Source organism: Arvicanthis niloticus, chromosome 3, assembly GCF_011762505.2.
Source record: "Arvicanthis niloticus isolate mArvNil1 chromosome 3, mArvNil1.pat.X, whole genome shotgun sequence".
Lineage (NCBI taxonomy): Eukaryota > Metazoa > Chordata > Mammalia > Rodentia > Muridae > Arvicanthis > Arvicanthis niloticus.
Window position 1 is genome coordinate 113,868,118 of NC_047660.1, and position 24,521 is coordinate 113,892,638.

General features: G+C 38.1%; 1 protein-coding gene across 7 annotated transcripts in view; it reads left to right on the plus strand.

Annotated features, from left to right (window-relative positions):
* The window catches only part of Ikzf2 (IKAROS family zinc finger 2), a 146,476-nt gene that overhangs the window by 77,388 nt on the left and 44,567 nt on the right, over positions 1-24,521 (plus strand). For 5 of the 7 annotated variants that reach the window (XR_013109490.1, XM_076931720.1, XM_034497533.2 and 2 more), the window contains one exon: positions 19,391-19,657. Coding sequence is in view for 6 of the 7 variants with exons in the window: in XM_076931720.1 (XP_076787835.1) it covers positions 19,391-19,657 (267 nt within the window). In the remaining variant the exon portion in view is untranslated. The remainder of the gene's footprint in view (positions 1-19,390; positions 19,658-24,521) is intronic. The other 2 variants (XM_076931721.1, XM_034497535.2) reach the window with 1 other exon arrangement.

Sequence of the window (24,521 nt, forward strand, 5' to 3'; positions counted from 1 at the left end):
TTCTATGAGGATTCTCCCCCTCCCACCCACTCCCAACTCACCGCCCTAGCATTCCCCTACACTGAGGCATGGAGCCCTCACAGGACCAAGGGTCTCTCCTCCCACTGATGCCTGACAAGACCATCCTCTGCCACATATGCAATTGGAGCCATGTGTCGCTCCATGTGTAGTCATTGGTTGGTGGTTTAGTCCCTGGGAGCTCTGGAGGGTCTGGATCATTGATATTGTTGTTTCTTCTTAGAACATACATGGTATAAATGTGAAATCATTGAACGTTAGTTTTAAGAAACTGATTTCTGCCATTAAGATTGAGACCTATCACTGTTCTAAATGTTTAAACTTAACGTGGTGTGTGTCTATGTTTGCATTTGAATGTATAAATGCATATGTGTGTGTGAGTTTGTGAGAATCTATGTGTGAGAGTGTGATCATGAGTGTATGTGAGTGTATGTGTTTGTGAGTGTGTCTGTGAGTGCCTGTCTGTCTGTCTGTTATAGGATAGTATTCCTTCTACCTTCAAGTGGGTTCTGTGGACTACACTCACTACATAGTCTTGTCTGGCAAGTGGCAGTGTGTCGGCTCACTGACCCCGAGTACTTACATTTAATGAGCATGTTAAAAATGTAATAAAATCCTCTTACCATATTAATAGTACAGTAAAAGTCTTGTTCAGGAAAAGTTTTGCAGTGTGTATAGGGGTTGTTTTCTTCCTAATTGAAATGGCACCAAAGACTTTGATATCCTGACACTCATTGGCAAATATTGAAGTAAGAGCAGAATCTAGTTTCTCAGTAAAATTTGAATTTAGCATCTATCTAATGTCATAGAGTTTTCTCCATTTATAAATGCATGCTTGCAAAAAGAAAAAAAAGTCTTCAAGTGTGTGAAAGCACACCAGTAAACCCGAGTAAGGAGTGCATTCAACTTTGGCACATAATAATATTCAATACTGAATATTAGGATTTACATATAATCATTGTAAACCTGCCAGGATAATTATTTTCTTTGATTTAATTTTTTATTGAGTTGTCACTGACAGGCAAAACATGATGAACACATATATATGAGTGGTATGTTCTGGTTTTTCAGTTAGTGATGGATGTGTCTGGAAAGCTCTGTTCTGACATATTACCATTGTGCTCTCTTATCTCTAAGGAGAACTTTAGATCAGGGCTCTGGACTTTTGTAGCAAAATCATGAAAACTATTGTACCTTTCGTAAGCTTGTGGGAATGTTAAAATTCATGCAGAGGCTCCAGGAATGTGATTATAGTAACTGGATCAAATAAGTAAGGTTTTCTACAACTTCAATATTGTAAGGTTAAAATTTGCTTCGTCTCAACTTGTGTATTTTAGAAGAAATGTTTCATGTTATTCTGAATTTCCTTAATTTAGGTTGGCTGTAAGCTCTTCTAGACCTCTGGTTCTTTTTCAGCAATTTCACTTTCCTGATTTGCATTCTATACTGTTCAGAATAAGATTCCTGTTTGGAAAAGTTACGGCACACACTGGTTTTCAACTGCTTTTCTTAGAGTATAGAATCAAACCATCTGAGTGTAATGTGCAGTTAGTTGCCCATGAAGTATGTAACTGGTTCTGTCCTGGTGTAGGACATTGTCATGATTATGAGAAAATGTGTGACTCTGCATCATCACTCTTCTCTACGAGTGAGTTTTATTTATCTCCCAAAGTACTTTAGGGAGTGATTATTGGAGTTAGTTTTACTAACTTTATTTACTCAGTGGCAATTCGAGGTCCTAATATTTACATTTGTTTTGACTTGTCAAATTTCATCAGTAGCTTCCAAATAGACTTGAGCATCCTCCAATCTAGTTAGACCTTTGCCCGGGTATTATTGATATTATTATTAGTTTCTGGTGCCACAATGAGTATTGGTTTCCTTTGTTAACTTTTATTTTTGGTCTTTTTTAAGCAATGGAAAACAGTTATCATTTTCCACTCCCTCGGCTAAGATGCTACACTAGAAGTTTCTAGATTTTTAAGTATTTATATCTTTTCCTTTACACTTCCTGCCCTTTTGTGCCCAGAGTAACACTCTCCTGTATTACATGATAAGTATTCTGCGTTAATCCTTTCTGACTTACACACTAGTAAATGAATTTTTAAGATGAGGAATTGATTATGCATAATTTGAGGGTACAGTATGTTTAAACAGTAAAAATTAGAGGCCAGGACATAACTGAGGCTCCAAATGAATGGGCGTCAGCAACTTAAACTTCCTGTTCCCATACCATTTAAGTTGAATTTTTACTTGGTATTCTAGACCATACTTCATATTTATTGGATTGGTACTTTTTGAACAGTTTTCTATAAAACCTTGGAATAAGAAAGAAAACTGATAACTATAAAGTCTGTACCTTGGCTTTAAAAGTTGACCCACATGGGAAAGAGAGGTAAATAAATACACTTCTTCATTTCATCAGCTCAAGAAGTTGATAATTAAACACGAGAGTTGTCTTTTGCTTCCTCTAATTTAGAATGAGGTACATAGTGACATTTCACCTATAAGGCAGGTTCACTACCCAATGACTGGTAGTGACGATAAAGGCTGTGAAATGTAGACTGTCTTCTGCACCATTCCCTAATGTCTTACCGAACTTCATATCTTACCGAGTTTTACTCAGCATACTGCCTGGTGGCAAAAGGAGTTTAAAAGACAAGTAGCTGACTGGCAACCCTAAGGACAATCACCAGAGGAAGTCAAAAGGGGGCAAAGAGATCTGAAGATGACTCTCTCCTTGACCAATTAGTGGCAGGGATTTTGGACTTACTTATTTCTTCTTTTCCATCATTAGACAATTTGATTGGGAGAAGAGAAGAGATTTTAATTTTACTCTTGTCATCAGTTACAAGAATTCACTGTTTCAAAATGGAAGTGACAGGTGAATTTCATTAAGATGGATAATAGGCAGCCTGGTAAAAACTTGCAACTAATATCAGCGAGAAGAAATTTTAACCAAGCTATTACTTTTTGACCAGTGTCCTATTACTTGTCTTGACAACCTTGTATTTAATGATGGAGGATATAATAGGCTGAGGAGCTTTCATTTTACGTTTTCATTTTAACGTGTGTGTGTGTGTGTGTGTGTGTGTGTGTGTGTGTGCATGTGTGTGAGTGTGTTTGTGTGTGAGAGTGTGTGTGTGTGTCTGTGTGTGTGTGAGTGTGTGCATGTGTGTGAGTGTGTGTGTGTGTGTGAGTGTGTACATGTGTGTGAGTGTGTTTGTGTGTGAGAGTGAGTGTGTGCGTGTGCGTGTGTGTGTGTGTGTGTGTGTGTGGAGTTTTTAAGGTCTTGATTGTACTGTGGTGCTACTTTCCTGGAAAAGAAGGTTAGATAATTGTATGAATATTTGTGATGGACACAGTTTAGGGATTATTAGTGAGAACTGCCTGCTGATGCTGATATATGTATTTTTAACAGGAAGTATTGTGCTTTGCATGTTTGTAAAACCTGACATCCTCATCAGTAAAATACTGCTGGAGTGAAGGTCTTCCTGAGGTACAGTTGGGCTAAGAGTCCTCCGTTCTAGGAATTTGTGCACAACACTGTGCCCTTCTTCCCTGTTCTGGGCCTTTATTCTGATTCCTTCTCCCGAGACTCTGGTAAAGCTTTGGAGTCCTCCAGCTCCATTTGGCATAGGCAACTTATGAAAGCAAGACTATATGTTTAATTATTGCAATGCTTTAGATGCATAGCAGAGTATATGGAACAAAAGTTGTGAACCATCAACTTCTATGCACGGGACTATTATTATTTGTCAGCCTCAAACCTGGTGTAAAATGCAGCTTTAAAGCTTCTCGTTGCATTTGGTTCCTTTTCTCTGCAGAGTTTTGAATTGGTTGATGATGTCACATTCCATGAATTTGCCTTTTTGTGAGGGGCTATGTTTTAATGTTTCACGTTGGAATTTACTCCTTAATATTTCACTATTAGTAATTAATAAATATTTGTTCATCTAGTTCCTCGTCAAATGTGAATGGTACCATCACTAGAGATTGGATGTTGAATTCCCATATTGTAGATAATTGCCGTCATTTGTCGTTTGGTTCCTTTTGTACTAATGGAATGTATTATGGGGGTGTTTGACCGGCTCACAGACAGATATATATATATCGGTATATAGTTTTATGAAATTGTTCTGATCCTTGACTTCATTAACCACCAAATGAAGGCAGCAGCTACCAGAAAGACTGAGACAGTAGTTAAAAGTAACGATTGGTACAGACCACCCATCTAACTGGGCCTTTGTAGGATGTTAGTATTTCCTCATCCTACTCATTCATCCCTCCCACTGAGAGCTGCTTTTTTTCTAAAAAGGACTCATGATAAATGAAGCACTATCACTCCAGTGATGCTGGCTTTAATTGTAAAGGTTCTCTTTGTTAGTATTCCGTCTAAACTCCACCTCCCCAGTTACCTGGCAACCGCCAGGTAGCCTGATCCACTATAAAAGGGGCTGCTTGCCCCCTCCTCTCTCTCTTGCTCTCTTACACCCTCTTACTCTCTTACCCTCTTGCCTCTCTGTCCCCTCCCCACCTTCCTCTCTCTCCACGTGGTCATGGCTGGCCTCTACTTCTGTTCTCTCCCCACCTTTGCCCTTTCCCCTGATCATGGCCTGCCTCTACTTCTCTCCCCACCTTTGCCCTTTCCCCTGAATAAACACACCCCCCACCTTTGGAACCGCGTGGTCTGGAGTGGTCTATTCTCAACGGTGGTCAGATATTTCTTACAATTCTGGAGTGGTCTATTCTCAACGGCGGTCAGATATTTCTTACACTCTTGTTTTCAGAAATACAAGTTTGAGACTTTCCTGGATCCTTTTCTTACCCTCAGACTTTGTGATTTCGTTTTTGTTGTTGTTTGTTTGTTTGTTTGTTGTTTGTTCTTTACTCTCCAGGAAGTACTGTGTCCTCTTTGGGGAACTGCTTTCCTGGTTTGGATTCTGTTTCCAACTAGTCTGTAGTTGGGTCTATCTTGCTCACACTGTGTCCCTAACAAGTTTTTAGAGCCGTGGTTCTCAACCTGTGGGTAGCGATTCCTCTGGGGGTTGACTGATCTCTTCACAAGGGTCACCTAGACCATCTGCATATCAAATGTTTACATTACTATTCATAACAGTAGTAAAATTAGAGTTATAGTGTAGCAACAAAAATGATTTTGTGGTTGGGGACACCACAATGTGAAGAATTATATTGAAAGGTGGCAGAATTAGGAAGGTTGAGAACCACTGGGCTAGAATGTAGATCACACTTTGTAAATATGGCTCTAGAATACAGCCTTTCCCTGCAGATACTCTGTGCATTTCATATATACAATAATAAAATGGCTTGTTTCTTTTTGAGACATGATCTTCTATATCCCAGATTGGCCTCAAATTTGGTGCTTAGCTGAAAATAACCTTGAACTTCTGATCCTCCTGTCTCTATCTTTGATCCTCCTGTCTCTACTTCTCTACTGCTGGAATTATAGATGTACCTCCATAACACCCTGTTTATAATGGTAAGAATTTTAATACAAGAAGAAAAAAGCTAAATTATTTTATCCTTGGAGCCTATGTTTCTGGTTTAGATCATGCCATTTAACCCTGACCTCTTAATAGCTTACTTGCATATTCATACTATTTTGGAACTAGTCACAAATAAATGGCTAATGATTTCCATATTGTTTTAAAAACCTAGTCAGATTTTTCTCTATTCTTATTCACTTTGTAGTTTTGTAATTTCAGTGCCATCTGCACCATTATGAAAGTTAATTTACTGGCTGGAAAAGCACCTCAGAAACTAAGAGCACTTGCTGGTCTTCCAGGGGACCTGGTTTCAGTTCTCAGGAAAAGAAATAAAATGCCTCTAAGTCCAACTCCAGCCTCCATAGGCCCCAGGCCTGTATGTGGTACATATCTAGACATACTCGTGCACATAAAAACTTAAAAATAAATGAATAAATCTTTTAAATAAAGTTAATTCAAACATTTAGAGAGCTTTTTCCTTTGTCTCTGATAATAAAAATTGAACCAAACATTTGATAATAAATCTAATACCAGTCATTGATTGCTGGGCATAGCAGATTATCCTTTTAGTACCAGGACGCCATGAGATCCAAGCTACATAGAAAGTTCTAGGCTGTTCAGGGCAGTATGAAGAAAAGTACTTGTTCGTGTGTGTGTGTGTGTGTGTGTGTGTGTGTGTGTATAGGGCATGTTGTATGTGTGGGGGTGTTAATACATATATACATATATGTATTTTTAAATTGTATTGTTCAGTGAAAGAAAAGCTACTTTGCCATTAAGTAAAGACATGCAACCTTTTTATACTACATAGAAAGGGGATGATATTGAAGGAAAATTAAAATAATTTAAATGATACTGTCAGATAAAAGGAGGAAAACAGCTTCCTTGTGCCAGGTATATGGTGTTCCCTCTATTCTGGTGGCAGTTTCTGTGGTTTGTTTAGGGTTTAATGTGTCCCAGAAGGTGTTGCTATACTGTGAAGGTGTTTGGCTGTGCTGTGATGTAACGGGGGCTGAAATGGAAGGCTCAAAAAATATCTTATCATTTGGGCTTGCCCAGAGAAACCTAGCTGAAAATTCCGAGTGGTCAGCTTGACATTTTAAAGCAATGAGAAGTTGTGTCATTATTTCTGGACTACCGCGGTACTTAGAGGAAAGGATTTAAAGTTCACTGCAGTAATTGCTGACAGCTTCCCCGGAATGAGAGGTGCTTTTAGTAAGCATATGCAGCTTTTGGAAAAGGCAGCCTGCTAGGGACCTGAAAGGGAGCGGTGGACTTTGTAAGATGAGAGGGACAAAAATGTAGATTGAAGCATTTTCGTGCCCCTGCAATAATTACATTCATTTTGTAGGTGAAAGAGAAGTGAAATGGCTTTTAATGGCTGTTCGTGTGTTTATGGTCTTCAAGCAAAGCACAATGTCAGGCTTCGGAAATGCCCCTATATATTTTCTGTAACTAAAAATACAAAACCTGGTGGCCAGGTTGTCACAGGGAGCCAGGCAGGTAGTGTCACTGGACTTGGCACAGCTCATACGAAGTGCTAACGCAGTGATCCCTGCTGTAAAAGCATTCCCTTCCCTGGAAACCTGCAATTTGCTTCAGTCCCAGATGGGGAGGAAGCTCACAAACAGCCTCAAGCCACACATAATGGCAGGGCCAACATCCTGACTGAACCGAAGTTGAAGAAAGGAGAAATCCAAGTTTCCATAAGTGTTTGAGTTGAGAGTTCTATGCTTTTAGTGAGGTTGAGGCTCTCTTCTCTGCTGTTAAGTTGCATTTGTTCTGTTTGTTTTACTCTGCCTTTCTCTTCTTCTGGATGCTGTCCAATAGTCAGCAATATAGAGAGCAACACTTGAGGGTGGCATTTTAATAACGCTGCAGTCTCTTCTGCTTCAGCACCACTCATTTATTGCTTAATAAAGAACACTCCACACCCGTGCCAGCCAGGTTTCCAGTGTATATAACTTACATACATGTACATGCACTTATAATTAATTTGTTCGCTCCATGACCTTCAGAAATAAAGTAAGACACAGAATTAAGAATGTTGTGTTTCATCAAGAAGTTTAATTGCATCATCTAAAAGTTGTATCTTTATCCAAAATCTAAACCTACAAACATGTTTTTATGGCTAAGTTCATATTGCCCTATCAAATGACAGTAGTTACTAATTTCATAACTTGTTGCTTTTATGAAATTTAAATAGTCTGCTATATATGGGAAATATAAACCTTTCAGAGTAGAGGGACCTCAAGAACCCTGGCCTTTTGTAGGGTGGCTTACTACATAAGTAGGTAGTATTCCCTTTATATCTCAGGTAAGGAGGCCTGACCTCTAAGAAGGTAGCCTGTGTAATTATAGGTGACAAGGATCAGACTTTCACTGCTAAATCACTAATTAATAAAAGAAATAATAAAGTGCAGTATGTACAGATTTTACCCTCTGTTATCCAAACAGAAAGCACCACGCATTGTGCATGAAGTATTACTAGTGGGATAAAGTACTCTCTTACATTTGCTAAGCACCAAGCTTACCTTTACGAGCTGAACAGCATTTATATTTGCGTCAACTTTATGAGGGTTGCTTTACCTTAGTCCTTAGAATTATATTCTCATGTTGATGTCCCAGGTACTACAGGTATCAGCTTCAGAGAGCAGACTAGGGGGTGAATTAGAAATAGAGACAGACAGCTCATGGGTAATCGAAACTTCCAGTGACAAACAGAGCGAACATATATTTAAAGTGGCTACAATTGAGACTTGTGTCTTTCACTAATGAATCTGTTTCTTGATTGTTTATTCCTTATAGTTTGCACTGGCATTTTGTAGTAGTTCAATATAAGGGGTGTTCGGAGTCTCTGTGTTGTATAATGCACAGACACTCAAAATTAAGTTGCAATACTATATAATACACACACGCATGCGCGCGCGCACACGCGCACACACACACACACACACAATTCAGCCAAAAACATGCCAGACATTGACCTGCAATATTACTAAGCCTGGTAATTATTTGGTAAGATAATGTGATGTTTCATATGCTCACACATGGTGTGATATTTAAGTTGGGCTAAATTGTTCCATCTCCTTTTAATTTATAACATCTTCATTATGTAAACATTTAAAGTACGATCTTTAGCCTTTTTGAAGTGTGTAGTGCTCTATAATACCTATAATTACTTCCCTGTGCTCACTAGCATGCTGTAGCTTTCTATTCCTGTTGATCTATAGTGTGTACCCATGGACAGACAGCTCCCCATCTACCCCTCTCTCCTGCTTCAGACCTCTGCTAACCACACTTGATGAGGTCAGCTGTGTTCCATTCCATGTATGAGCAACATTGTGCGGTGTTTGTCTTTCTGTGCCTGGCCTGCTTCGCTTACTATAATGATTCCCTAGCTACATCCATTATATGGATGACAAGATTTCATTTCAGTCTTTTACAGACGAAGAATAGTCTGTGGCAAATCTGCCAAATTTTCTTAACCGATTTTTCAGGTGATTGACATCCAAATTTCCTCTGTGTCTTGGCTATTGTTACCAGTGTTGCAGTGAACATGGGTGTGGAGTTGTTTCTTAGGCAGAGTAATCCATTTCCTTAGACAATGTATCAAGTGATAAGATTGCCAATTCATATAAGAATACATTTTTAAGATTCTGACGATTCGTACCCTTTGCCACAAAGTTTACCCTAGTTCCAACAACACCCCACCTCACCCTCACCCCCGGGTCTCTAATCAACTTCCTTCCTTCCCCCTTGTTATCTTTTGTCTCTTTGATAACAAGTATTCCTACTACACAGGTTGATATCTCGTTGTCTTTCTGATTTGCACTTCCCTGATGAGTAGTGGTAGTGACTCTTATACACCTGTTGGACATTTGTATGTCCTCTCTGTATTAAATGTCTATTTAATTCCTGTGTTTATATTTTGTATGTGTGCACAGAGGGCACAGAGGTAGCGATCACATGTCCTTCCTGCCTTATTTCTTTTCTCTTTTTTTTTTTTTTTTTTTTGAGAAAAGGTCTCTTATTGGACCTAGAAGTCAACAAAATTGGTATTACAGACATTCATCAACACAATCAACATTTTTTCCATGCTTGCACAGAAAACACTTTACAAACCGATTCCTCCCCTCAGCCCCTTAACTTCGGTGAATGTACAGTTGGCAAACAGTCTCCCAGCGCATTCCATTGTCTCTTTAGTGATGCTTTCACTTTGCACTGCAGAAGCTTTTCGGTTTGGTGAAACCAAACTTGCTTGATTTGGCTTTATTTCCCGTGACTTTAGGGTCTTCTCCTCCAAACTCCGTGCTGTGTCTAACACCCTCCAGTGTTCCCTTTAGGTTTTTCTCCGAGTCAATATGCAATAGCAAGTCTTGGATTTCAGTCCTTACTATTTTTGGTTAATTTTGGTTAGTGTTTGTAACTGGTATAGGACAGGGTTGCAGTTTCATTGTTCTGCATGTGGATGCACTTGGAAATCTGGTGGAATGTGGAAAGTGGGTCAACATTGGACCTTCTGCTTTGTCCCGCTGTTCCACAACAGTTTTAGTGGCATTACTACACTTTTTAAATACAAAAACTATTTTTACTTATTCTCTGTGAATGTGAGCAAGTGTGTGTGTGTGTGTGTGTGTGTGTGTGTGCGTGTGTATCATTGGCATGTGTGGGGTCAGAGTATGACTTGTAGTAGGGTCACCTTTCTTCTTTCACTCATGGAGTCCAGGAATCAGATTTGAACATACAGTCTTGACAGCAAGCCACTTTCCTCCGGGAGCTGTCTCACCAACTCTAAATCCTTTCAATTGGGGTTTTATTATTTTCCTTGCAGAGCCCTTTTGCTTCTCTGGCTAAATTTACTTGTAGGAATTTTATTCATTTATTCATTTTGTCAGTCTTGCCAATGGTGTAGCTTCTCGATTTCTATTCTGCATAATTAGCATATAACAATACTGATTTCTGTTATCTGCTATATTATATATAGAAAGTGTTCACTCATTAAGATTGGGAAATAGGATATGTTTGTAGTGATGTTGTTACCTTGAAGAAAATTTGTATTTGACACAGATCTGTAAAATATTTACTTGGTAATTGTCCTTGATCACTACTTTTGCCCCCACCCCTTTTCTTTCTGACTAGTCAAAGTGCGGCTGTTGGCTACAGATTTCCAACTAATGGACCTCTGCATCTTGGGACTACATATAGACTTTTAATTTGACTTAAATATTGAAGAATATAGAATACCAGAGAAAGAATCCCTTACCTTTATGTGTAAAACAGAGCCTAAACTTGTCTGTGAAGGATGCCATTGGCTTTTCAAGGGGCTCACGATGAACCTGTAGCTAACATTCAGCAGTGTGGCCCCTTAAATAGGATCTACTCTCTCATCCCTGAGCACATGATTTTTTTTTCAACTTGTGTGTGTGACCTATAATTTATTTTTATAATTCTCATTAAATAAATTCTTTACCTTTTTGTCAAGCTTATTGCTTGGAAATTTTTGTACGAGTCATATGTGGAACTTATGTCTTCATTCCTATTTCCCATAATTGACTACTGGTATATTGCAATAGTGTTGGTCTGTTTTTGTATGCTGATTTTGTATTCAGCATCTTCACCGACTTACTTTGTAATAGTTAATCGTTTTAAATGACGTCCTTGTGACATTCATTTCTTTCTATAAAAGACCATGTCATCTGCAAGTAGTGACAATTTGGCGTCCTTCTTTCTAGTGGAGATGCTTTATTTCTTTCTTTTATCGGATTGCTCCAGCAAACACTTTGAGTATTGTGTTGGATATAAGGGGTCAAAGTAGGCATCTTTGTCTTATTCCTGGTCTTTGAGAACAAGCGTTTGGCTTTTTGTATTCAGCCCTATGTTAGCTGTTGGCTTAATATTTATTGTCTTTATTGCATACCAGCTTGTAAATATTGCCATAGAGCCTTTTAACCTCTATTTTAGTAATGGTACTCTAAGCATTCAGTCTATCTGATTGTATGGTTTTATGGTATGGTTTTGTTCAGACTTCCTAAGAAGCAACATAGCTTTGTGTGTTATGTATACTATTATGCTAAATACTCTCAGTGCAGTATCATGAAACTTACAAAACAAGAAGACTGAGAGTTGGTTTACAAAGGTCCTGTGGCTAATAAGCGAGTGAACTTTGCCTTCAACTCCAAGATCCAGCCCACGCTCTTAATCTTTGCTTGCTCTAATTGACTACATGGCTCCTCGTCTCATGGTTTTTGTGTAGCGACTATGACCCCTGTCTAGACATACAATGGGAAAGAAGGAGATTTGATAGGTGACTTAACATTCACAGCTCTGTAGTTTAAAGTCTAATCTCCCCTTTCTATTTCTTCCTATGTTGCTTTGTAACTTTTTTTTTTTTAAATATAGATGCTCTGTATACCTGCACAGAGTGTTCACTCAGTAGGACTGGAAGCTAGGCATGAAGTTTGTAATGAGAACTGCTGCTGCCGTTTTTGGAAAACCAAAATAGACTTAGAAATACTGAGATTTGTTTGACAGATGCCCAGGTTACTTCTTCTTAGTCACAAGTCTTATCTTGGTCGCTACTTGATGGGTTTTATGGACTCCACATGCATCATTGACCAAACATGCATCGCATATGTAATCTTCATGTGGTGCAGATTATCAGAGGGTGTTTATGAGGACCTTCTAGCCTTGATCGCCACATGTGTGAGCCACAGGTGGTTAAACAGCACTGGCTTTCCCTGTCTCTTTAAAGACGCTGAGCTGCTGAGGAGCCAGGGCTTTGAATATTCACTCATTGCCTTGGCCCCACAATAGAAACCCCTGCTCCATGGCTTATCACTTTCTCTTTTGTGACAACGCTGCCTTTTGACCTGGTTAAGTGTTCTTAGTGGCCTCCAGTAATCCCGTGTCATGGTTCCCTTTGGGAGCATGCCTACTGGGCTGTATAGTAATGATTTTCCTTCTTACCTAAGTTAGGTTAAAAATTTTTGTTCTCCCCTTATTAAAATTATTTCCCAATATAATTTGTTTTGTAAGCTTCCCATAGTTATGTTAAATACATGATTGCCAAACACCAGTTCAATTACTCTTACATGAGATGAAATCCATGCTCAGAAATTTTGGCAGGACAAGCTGGTCTTTTTTTTTCCAAACAGTCTCTCACACAATTTTCTCTTTACCCCAAACTGACAAAGTAATTACTCATATTAGACATTGAATTATACATGTACACACTGTGCCGTTATCATTTCTTAATGTTGGCATTCCTTTTGTGTTAACTAATAACTAGTCGTTGGCCTGTGTATGATGATCAGGAGATACAGCGAGAATTTGGTCATCAGTGAGAGAGCTAAGTCCCAGCCTCAACAATGAATAGCTGTGCGATTCAAAAATGTTATTTTGCCCATATTTTCATCAATAATATAAAGATAAAACTAGACTTTTGTGGTTGTTACTATTAAATCTCTTAGTAGTGTGTAAATTCTGCCCTATGGTAATGTTACATTGAAGATGTTTTGTACTTAAAACCTATTTCTATATGAAGTTTTTCGGGTGTGGTTAACTGTTTGCAAGTTTCCAGTAACATAAGAAGTAAAGTAAAACGCCCAAGTCAGCAGCACCTGCTCAACAAAATGTATAGGAAGTGGCTAATGTGTGTCAGGTCATATAAGGACCAGACTGTTCACCACTGAATCTACACTATATTTTCTTTGAAGACCATAATGGTGGGCATTGTAGAGTTAAAGTTTATGTGTTAATGAAATTGCCACCTTGTCAGGCCAACATAAGTTTCACAGAAGGAGAACTTTGTAGGCTGAAAACTTTGCTGAAAATGGCGATGAGAGACTTGGCTTCGGTGGTGTACCTATCTGCATGGGAAGGGTGGGGAGATGGTGATACTTACTGGATGCCTAAAGTATTGTTATAGGAACCTGAGTGTGAAGCCCCAGCACCCATGGAGAGAAAACAATATTCACAGAAGCCAGACTTGGGGGCACTTATCTGTAACCTCAGTGCTGGTGAGGGTGGGGTGGAAACAGTGAAGCATGGAGCTCTTTAACCAGTCAGCAGAGCCAAAGGAGTGAGGTCCAGTTGTAGTAAGAAACCCTGTCTCAAAAATAGGGTGGTGGAAAGTGATTGAAGAGTACACCCAACTTGGACACCTCCACACAAATACATAGACAAGCACACATTACCATGATCATGTGCGCAAACACCATACACATTACTCTTTTTCTGTCACACACACACACACACACACACACACACACACACACACACACAATATGATGAGCAGCCTCAGATTGCTGCCAACAAACAGCTCAGCTGCTGTTTGGTGACACTGGTGTCTGGACTTGCTTTACCCTTTAAATACTTTAAGGATTTCATGAGGGAGCTATTTTACAAGATTACCTATGATGTATCCACTGTGGACAGGAATCAAATTTTTTATGTCCCTTGACGTTTCACCGAAGAGTTAAAAATGCTTACATGTACTTTAAGATAACCCTGGTTATGATGGTTTTCATTTGGTTTGGCCTACTGGAAGATTCTTAGCTATTACATGTACTTTACATCAGTTCTGAAGTCATTTTTTCTTGGCTAACACTTTTTTTTTCAGACAGCTACTGGACTAGTAACGCAGACTTCATCAAGTTTGGTGTGTCTTTTCCCAACATTTAAAAGAGTGTTTATTAGTACAGATTCAACTCGAGCAGATGATTACATAGAAGTATTGAATCAGTTAGTGTGTTTAACACCATTTCATACAACTGGCATAGACTGAGAGAAATGGTTTCTGAATTAAAAAAAAAAAAAAAAAAAGCAAGAGCCCACTTGAATTCTTACACAGCAGAAACCATGTATATAAAAATAGAATCACACATGGTAGCCACTTTAATTTGGGAAGAATGAGATTTTACTCTCCTTTTTCTTTTCTTATAAAACTAACATTACTTGACTTTCCTTAGTATTTGTTTCAATTAAAACTTTTAGTTTTAAGTTTAGCGCTGGGGTGATATCTCAGTAAAGTGCTTGCCAGGCAAGCCTGAGAACCTAAACCTGAGGTCAGTCTATAGAACTTATGTCAAAAACCAGAGGCGGTACCCTGTGGTAATCACAGGGGTAAGAAGGTGGATACACGTGTATCCCCCAGACTTGCTGGCCAGCTAGCCTGCTTTGTCTCAAACAAAATTTTCTGAAGGAATATGGTACCTGAGAAACTACTCTCAATGTTGTTCTCTGGCATAAACACACACACACACACACACACACACACACACACACACCACCACCACCACCACCACCACCACCATACCAAAACTGAAATTTTAAAATTGTTTTTAAAAAATAGCAGTCACCAATTTGACAGAAAATAATCCAGAAGACTTATGCTGTACTCTATATGATTGATCCATACAACCTTGCAAATGAAGAGAAATCACAAGTCCCTTGTGTTATTTCTCAGTCCAGGGAGCTTAACTAATATGCATGTGGGTTAGTAGAATCAGGTCATACTAGTAATAAAGTTTTAAGTTGTAGAAAGCTTATATAAACAAAACTTAAAGGAAACTCTCCTTAACCTTGTATTATTTCATTTAGCAAATTTGTTGTAAAATATCCACTGTCTTTAGGCAAGAATTCCTTCATGTCTTCTTTCTATGTGCATACCGTCTTGTTAATGTGAGTTTCTTATCAAGTTAATGTGTTTTGTTTTACTTCTAATCATCAACCTAAAATAAATGTTAAGCAAAAGAGCAGCAGGTATTTTGATACATTCTTCTCTTTCTTGGTGAGAAGATCATGTTAGAGACCTAACCTGGCTCAGCAAGAACTTCAAGTTGTACTCCTGATTTTGATTCTGTTACTTCATTATTATTAATTATTATTATATCTCCTCATTTAAAATAATTTTTATATTTAAAAATATTTGAATTAGAATTTAAATACATTTTGATCATATTCTTCTCCTTTCTCAAGTCCTTTCAGATCCCCAGTCTTACTCACCCAAATTTAAGTTCTTTCTCAAAAAACAGATGAAAAGGCAACTTGTAAGAAAGGTCTGTATTTGCGTATTGCTGTTGAGGGAGATGGTGTGAGGGTGGCACTCATCTGACTCTGTGGCTCTCTCTCATCAATGACTCTTGTTTTAGCATCACTCTGGACGAAAGAAAATTTGCATTGCTATATACATCAAATTGAATTACTCTCTTAACAGCTGTGAAACTATTAGTAATGTTATTTTGCATGCCACTGCGTGTGTGTGTGTGTGTGTGTGTGTGTGTGTGTGTGTGTTATAATAATGTGTCTTGTCTACCTGTATGTAAATTTCAATCAGCATTTTCTTCAATGCTTCACCCATGAATGAAGGACAGGGGTAGTTTGGCTCTCTGCTCCCAGCTACGTATCTGGACACAGCAAGGATGCTGAAGCTTCCGACCGTAGGTAGCTTAGATAGCTCTGTATGCTTACCGAAGAAGCTAATAGAAGATTATTTGTTCAAGAAGTCATTTTTTTAAGCCGGGCAATGGTGGCGCACACCTTTAATCCCAGCACTTGGGAGGCAGAGGGAGGAGATTTCTGAGTTCGAGGCCAGCTTGGTCTACAGAGTGAGTTCCAGGACAGCCAGGGCTATATGATGAACCCTGTCTCACAAAACAAAACAAAGCCATTTTTCCCCAAAAGAGTCAGACTTACATAAAAAGAAATTAGCTTCCGCCTTATATAGAGTAATATTAGCCTTTCTATGAGAATAACTTCCTAGACAGCATTGTAAAAGTAATCCATATGCTGAAAGTTAAAACTCCAATCTCAAAAATTTGAAAGCTAAAATACTATTAATATTACATGTAGTAATTTATAGTTGTGTTAGGCTTATATCTTTATTCAGTATAATCAACTTCTTATTAAGGTGAAAATTTGGACTTATACTTTTTTCTCAACACTTGCATTTTAACATTAAATACTTAAAATATTATAGGTGCTCTGTCATATTTAGGAATAACTTATACTGACAATAAATTATACCATAGTGTTTTGGAATTGGGCAGAGCTTCTGTTTAGCAGTTAAGATTTAGATGCTATTTTATTTAATTTGTTGCTTCTTTAACACAGAATTTCAACCTAACTCTAGAAGGAACAGATCCTCATAAGTATATTTTAATCTGACAGGCTCTTTTTTTTTTAATATAATTTTATCCATATCCATTGTTGCTTTTGGATATCCTCATTTTAATGTCCCCTCATTAAGGAAAAAGTTAATCTGATGCCTAAAATCCCGTTGTATTTTGTATAATTCTGTCCTGTTTTGATCTTTGAGAGATCGATACCTCTAGCTAAGTAGCTGCACATGCTCGTATGTATTTCTTCAATTCTGAAGAGGAACTCTGGCAAGCTTAATGCTGGTTAAACACTCCTTGTCAAACACTAGCCAACTCATGACTAAAATGGTAAGCTGAAACGTTTGAAAAATACCTCAGCAGCTCAGGACTAAGTTCCTGGGTAAATGTTGGGGTCCCCCACCACCCGGGGGTTGGAATGTTCGAATTTACAAAGTGAGGTATCTTGGGGAGAGATCTAAAGTTCAAGCAGAAGTAATGCTGTACAGCATTCCCAACATGCTCCCCTGTAGACTACCGTCCACCATTCCCAGCATGCTCTCTGGTTGACCACAACCCATCTTGGTTTTGGTCATAGGCTCTTCTTCTTGCAGGTGTTGTACTGGCCCTCCAATCATATTTTAGGTATTGGACATTTTTGGTTTTCTGACTTTCAGATTAAAAATCATTTCAACTCAGTGAGAAAAGTTTGAAAACCTGATAGAAAAAAAACTGGGTAAAGGATGCAGTTTTCAGAAAAAGAAGCAGCATTTAAACTTATAGGAGTGAACTTTGCTCACAATTTTAAATGCATGTGAAAATACAAAACTTTACACACTGATCCTTCCATGTGAATATCTGTATATGTAACAGCAACAAAGATTGAGACATCATACACCTGTGCTGATAACTGTCTGGGTACACAATTTATATTACATTTTAAATGGATCCAGATAGACTTCTAAATGTGAGGACTATAATCCTGATTTCTTTTGAGAAGGAGACCGAGGGATTTTGAGCGTTGGCTAAAAATGACTTAACTTTCACACTCAATCCTTTATATTGTTGAAATACATCATGATTTTAGTTTAATGTTGTATTGTATAAAATACATCATGATTTTAGTAGCACCTGTGACTACATACTGCTTGAATGTCTCCCACACATCATGAGGTCTGAGGCATGCTTGAGGATTGAGTAGAATACTCTCTGCTCCTCTCAACGTCTCATCGTATTGGTCTCTAAATTGCTAGATTCAGTAAGAGTGGCTGTCCTTTTGTGAATTCTGGAGTAGTTTGCATCATGGTAGCTCATTGATCTTCACCAAAATTTCGCAAATAATTGTAGAGCTGTATTGCCCAAAGAAAAAACAGGAAGCATGTTTACTGAGCTCACTAATTTAATGCTCAGATCAACCCTGGGAAGTGAAGTCAGTATCATCTCCATTTAATGGACAGGAAAAACGTTAAGCTCTTTAAGATAGCTAGCAATTTAAGAATGTATCTTCTCTCATACCAAACTGTTCTGCCCAAGCCTTGTTCAGCGATTTGAATTCATAGCTACTTTTCAAATGTGTGATATAAGAGTCATAGGTTAAGTAATTAGTTTGGGGTTATACTACTGGCACTCTGTAGCATACGGCCTCTGATTAGAGAGCTCTGGAGAGAGGAGCAGAGCCAGCCGTTTTGGTGGCACCCTGCTCTGATAAGCATTAGTGACCAATCACCGGATATGTAACTTCTTCAAGAAACTAACCGTCTAGTGATAAGAACACACTTTCTTTTTATGAACTCACTTCCTCTCTATCCAGGTAGCAGTGAACTAATTTGTATGTTAGCTTCAGAGGATTCTTAAGAAAATTTCAAGCTCACAGGACAAATACCTGATGCTAACTTAAAGGCTGCCTCTGTTTTGTAAAAAAGACTAAGTAGTTCAGACTGAGGGCTGTGTTAACAGAATTCCAGCTTTTCTGTGGGATGATCCAAAAACAGCAAACAGAAGGCATCAAATTTCTTAACAGTCACAAGTGTGTACATGCACGCCATGCCATTCCTGTCGTTAGGCGCTCTTTGGTTTATTGGAGATCAGTGTTAGCACATTTTGGTTTACAGCCTAGCATGCTCCATGGAGGACTATTTTTGTTGCGGGTTAGGAAACAATAGCAGGTTCATTTAAGATGGCAAGGTCTATGCACTTTACCTCATACCAATACGGCTCTCAACTGAGTGTTTGTGTTCAGTCTGACTCTGGGACATTTGCCTTGACAGTGTGCTTTCCTATGTGACAGACATTTGTGGGATTAAGATCTTGAGTTGTTTCTCTTGCTCTGTGCAGAAGCAGGTTGACACAGGTACTCCGATGTGAAGCAGAGAACGCGAAATAAATATGATTGTTAAATTAAGACGAGGCATGGCTTAGCGGGTTAAGCAATACTTAACCTTGTGTTGTCCACACATGCTTTTCATTCTTACTAACTCTAAAAATGCAAACTTAAAAAATGCAAGAATTAGTTAATGACGTGCATAAAGGCAACAGAGCTGAGTGAAATAAATGAGATTGTGAAGAAGTGAAGGGCCTTTTGTTCACCAAGACGGCTCCTGAGCTATCTTCCCTCTCACCAAAGGCTTGCTCACTAGAAGAGCATTGAACACAGTACTGATTGACTTTGTGTATCATTTCTATCTATTCCGTCGAGTGACAGTGGGCGGGAAAGAAGTGGAGGCTACGGAGAATAACACGTGTTTTTAAATTCCTTTTAAATCACAGCAAATTCTGTAAAGCTGGAAATGCAGAGTGATGAAGAGTGTGACAGGCAGCCCCTGAGCCGTGAGGATGAGATCAGGGGCCACGATGAGGGGAGCAGCCTCGAAGAACCCCTAATTGAGAGCAGCGAGGTGGCTGACAACAGGAAAGTCCAGGATCTTCAAGGCGAGGGAGGAATCCGGCTTCCGAATGGTAAACTGAAATGTGACGTCTGTGGCATGGTTTGCATTGGGCCCAATGTCCTTATGGTACATAAAAGGAGCCACACTGGTAAGCAGCTGAGCGCGTAACCTGATGACTGCCGTGGCGTCGGATGTTGATATTACCTGAAACCTATTCTCTTTCCTTTTTATCCAGGGGTGGCAATGGGAAGTTACCTTTTCAGAATCCTGCTAATAAGGGATTGCTGTGAAGCAGAAAGTAGCCTGGCTCCTGACTGCTAGTCTTTAAATCTAAATAGCATTTCCACAGTTCTTACTACGGCAATGATATGAGAAGGGCTCAAAAGGTAGAAGAATTTCATTGGGTAGTTCAATCTTTTTATATTTGCATACATATTTGACCACACCCATGGGAGGGTAACAAAGTTCCTATTCTACTACTACAGAATAGGACTCACACATTTATATAGGGAAGAACCATTTCCACTTTAGTCAACTTCCTGGATTCTTATTTTTCACCAGCCTTTGCCTACCAAACATCTCTGGAGCAGAGGGGTACTTTCTCTATTTCAAGGACTCTGCTAACATCTTGTGACGTTTAGTTTTAACTCTGGAGAAAGATGGGTAAGGTTAGACCCATCAAAGGGTGGCAGATATGTAGACAGAAATGTGGAACTGTGGAATTAGGTGAGGGAAAAACCTGCGGATAATTTAATATAAGCTTTTAGGCATGGAGAGATACAAGGAGGAAAGTGTGTTATAGAGTGCTCAGAGATAGAAGGAAGGAGGAAAGAAGGAAGAACAGGACGGAAGGATGGAAGGAAAGAGTGGTTAAAGCAACACAATAAATTGTGTGTGTGTTGTAAAGAATAATGTTAATCTTTTCAAAGTTTAAAGTTTAGCAGGACACAGTGGCACCCACCTGTAATCCCGTATTTGTCAAATGGAATCAGGTGTATCAAAATTCAAGGTCATCCTAACTTACATAAAATTTGAGGCCATCCTATGCTACATTGAAACTGTCCACAAACCACACAACCAAATTTATCAAGCCAGGTGTGGTGGTACAAACCTTCAGCCCCAGAACTTGAGAGGCAGAGGACGGAGGTCTTTGTGAGTTCATGACCAGCCTGGTCTACAAATTAAGTTCCAGGCTGCCCAAGGCTACATACATAGTGAGGCCCTTTTGAAACAAAGAATAAAAGAGTTAAAGGAATGTATCTTTCAATAAACCATGGTATTATTTGCTAGCAAAACATTTAAAATTAGTATTCTCCATTTTAAATTGTGATTTTGTCTTGAAAAGAGGAGAAATCACGTGAAATTTTTATTTTTTTAAATTTGACTTCCAAATCATCAACTTAAAAATGAATCTTACAATGTGTTCTGTAATTTATCATTTAATTTTTTAGACCTCTCCTGACACACTGAAGAAAAATCAAGTAATCTGCCATGTATCTGTTACCTAGAAAAAGTCACGAGTGGGCCCAGAGCCACGGTACTCGTGACCACTAGATTAGTTTAGTTTAAACACACACTTGGGCTGCTGCTATACAACAACTAATTATAAAGTGTAATTATAAACTAAGGCTGATAACTTTTAAATGGCAATAGAGTTTTCACATTCAGATTAATGTAGTCGTACCGTCCACTTTCCAGTGTGCATATTTTTTATAACCGTAACAATTAGCATTTTTGCTGTTTGTCCTGTTATGAGTATTCATTTTAATGAATGTCATATTTTAAAATGATTATATCACCAATGAAATGTTTTCTTTAATATTTTAAATTTCTTGGGAAAATTAGTAAGAAAAAAGGAGAGGACTATAAAATTAATCAGTTCTTATTTTATGCTCACAAAATAATAGCAGTTTGGAAAAGTTTACAAAACTACATTTATTATTTTAGAGTGCGTGCCCTGAAGAACATAAAACATTCACTTAAATAATTTTCATCATTTGAAATATTAAAACAGTTTATTTACTCTGCAGTTGAATTTTATTTACTGATACTTTTAAGGCTAAAGTTTATACAAATACTAGCTTGGGAAGATTTGTAATAAATCATGCTCTTAGTAAAGAAAATTTAAAGAACATGAGAACCCTTTATTGAAGACTTTAATTGGTATTTTACTGTATCCGTTGTAAAATTCACTGATTTTTAAATAAAATATTCAATGCCTACTCCTCTTTCCACTTCATATTTTCTATAAAAGTGGAATGGAATGATTTAAACACTGAAAATGATGTAATTGGTATAAGGCTTGATTATTAATAGCTACACAGATCTCTTAGGTCCTAAAATATGAGACTCACTAGGAAGGGCAAATAAAACAAACTAAGCAACTGTTTGAGGTTCATTCAACAACACAAACTCCTTTGCCTTACTGAACTATTTAAAAACTAGAAATCCTTCAGATCTGTGAGAGTTGTTATTCTCAATAGATATTCACAGAGAAGCGTAGGATACTGTGACATTGTGTTAGAAGTGGGACCTTAAATTAGGCCTTAACTATACATTTATGATCACCTAATGGATCCCAGTTGATTGTCATATTCTCAGTTCCACTGTAATACTGTTTGGTAGCAGGCTTATTTGTGCTTCTTTAACCTAGATATAGAAAGGTGTCTTAGGTAGGGTTTTATTGATGTAAAGAGACACCATGACCAAAGCAACTCTTATAAAGAAAAACGTTTCATTGTGGGTAGCCTACAGTTTCAGAGATTTAGTCCATCATCATCATGGTGAGAAGCATGGCAGCATGCTGCTGGAGAAGGAGATGAGAGTTCTACATCTTGATCTGAAGGCAACCGGAGACTACCACATAGACCTAGGTTGACCATCTGATGTCCACGCCTACAGAGACACATTTTCCCCAACAAGGCCACACCTACTAGGAGTGGTATTCCCTATGGGCCAAGCATTCAAACTTATGAGTCTATGGGAACTATTCCTATTCAAACCATCACAAAAGGTATTATCACAATCCAATTGTTTTCTATATAATATTAGGAACTATTGTCTTCATTTTAGAGCTTCTCACTCTTAAAAAAAAATCTGTAGCTAAACAAAAGCTACCGTTTTAAATCCTTTGGGATGCCCTTGGGAAGCATGTTTTGAGTGTTTTTAGCTCATAAATTATCTAATACACAGTTGACTATGGATGAAAAAATACGAACCCCTCAATTTCTTCCAATTACATGGGGTATTAGATCTGAGGCACCTTTCCTCTTTTTCTTTAGTACTCTACTAGAGTGCCAATTCTAGTGTCTTTTAATGGCTTGCTGTTGTCTTTTTGCCATCGCTACACTAGTGAGTAATCAGGTAATATTTTCATCAGATACTCCACACATTCTTCACTGGGAATGCAGGGTATGGAAAAAAAATGAGGGTAGTAACTCAATTGATGTGAAATGAATATATGAGAAATTTATAAATATAGAAAATCCTTATGTTTGCTCCCTGTTAAGATATAGCACTCTTGTTCTTTGACTAAGCACCCAGTGTCCTGTTTTGTAGACTACCGAATTTTCCAGCCAGTCTTTGTTCCAAGGCTCTCTAACATTTCTTGTTGGTTTTACAACTAGACACAGGAACACCTTCTTGTTTTTGAGTCACAAAAGCTAACTGGTCCCTATAATTTGTATTCATTTAAATACTCAAACACATTTTAGGGTTTTTTTTTTGTTGTTGTTGTTTTGTTTTTTTTTTTTCCGAGACAGGGTTTCTCTGTGTAGCCCTGGCTATCCTGGAACTCACTCTGTAGACCAGGCTGGCCTCGAACTCAGAAATCCACCTGCCTCTGCCTCCCAAGTGCTGGGATTAAAGGCGTGCGCCACCGCCGCCCGGCTCAAACACATTTTAAATGTGCATGAAATTATTTAAATTATTGAAATGCCATTTGTCCACAATAAAAATGATGAGTAAACTAATTCAGGTAATCAGTAAATTGGTGGGCTGACATTTAAAGAACAATACCAGCTTAGAATAATGGAGCACACCTGTCATCCTGGGAAGCAGAAACAGGAAAGAGCAGGAGTGTGAGGCCAGTCTCTGTTACAGAACAAGTTCAAGGCCAGCCTGAGCCTCCTGAGACCTTGCATCCAGAAGCCATGAAACACAACCAAAACCCACAATCAGCTTTAGAATGGACATGAAGAGTACCATGCCGACATCTCAATTAAATGTCTTTATTGTTAGTCCTGTTTTCTGCACCCACCACTGGGAAGATCAGGGATCACAATTGCAGTTACCTAGTTTGTTTTTTTTTTAATCAGATTGCTCTTTAATATTAGAAATATAAGGAAAAAATCTTCGGGCATGTTAAAACATTTGTTAGTATCTGTATATGAAGAACATAATACTTTGTATAAAATATAAACTCACTCAAAAAAGACATCTGATTCTCCATTTGGTTTAAACAACAAATTTAAATAATTCAAATACATTGTTTAAACTTCTCATAACATTATACAATTGTTTTGCATTTTCAGAGAAAAAAGGTAAATAACTTTTTTACCTAAAAGTTTTTTTTTCATTTTTATCTAAATCCAAGTTAATTATATCTGAATTTCTACAATGTCTAATTTGGGAAATTTTCTACAACATTGCTTATCAGAATCCCACTATTTTACAAAATTTTTAAATTGAGTTGATTTAATTTTTATTTTTCCTGAGTAGCTATGAACACACACACACACACACTGTATTGGAGAATTCCTAAAACTTAATTATGTATACAAAGACAAAGTTAATCTGGCTTATCCTCTTCTCCAGTGGGAGTGTTATTGATACTGTAACTATAATTGCAGCTTCAGTGTTGAACACAGTAACACAGCGTGCTGTCAGAATGCAAGTTAGTTCATTATAATCAAGGCATGTAGCATAGTTAAGCAGATTTTCTAGTAAAATGAGTAAAGCCTGAAAATGACAACTGATGAGTACAGAACATGGACGCAGACCTAATAGTAACT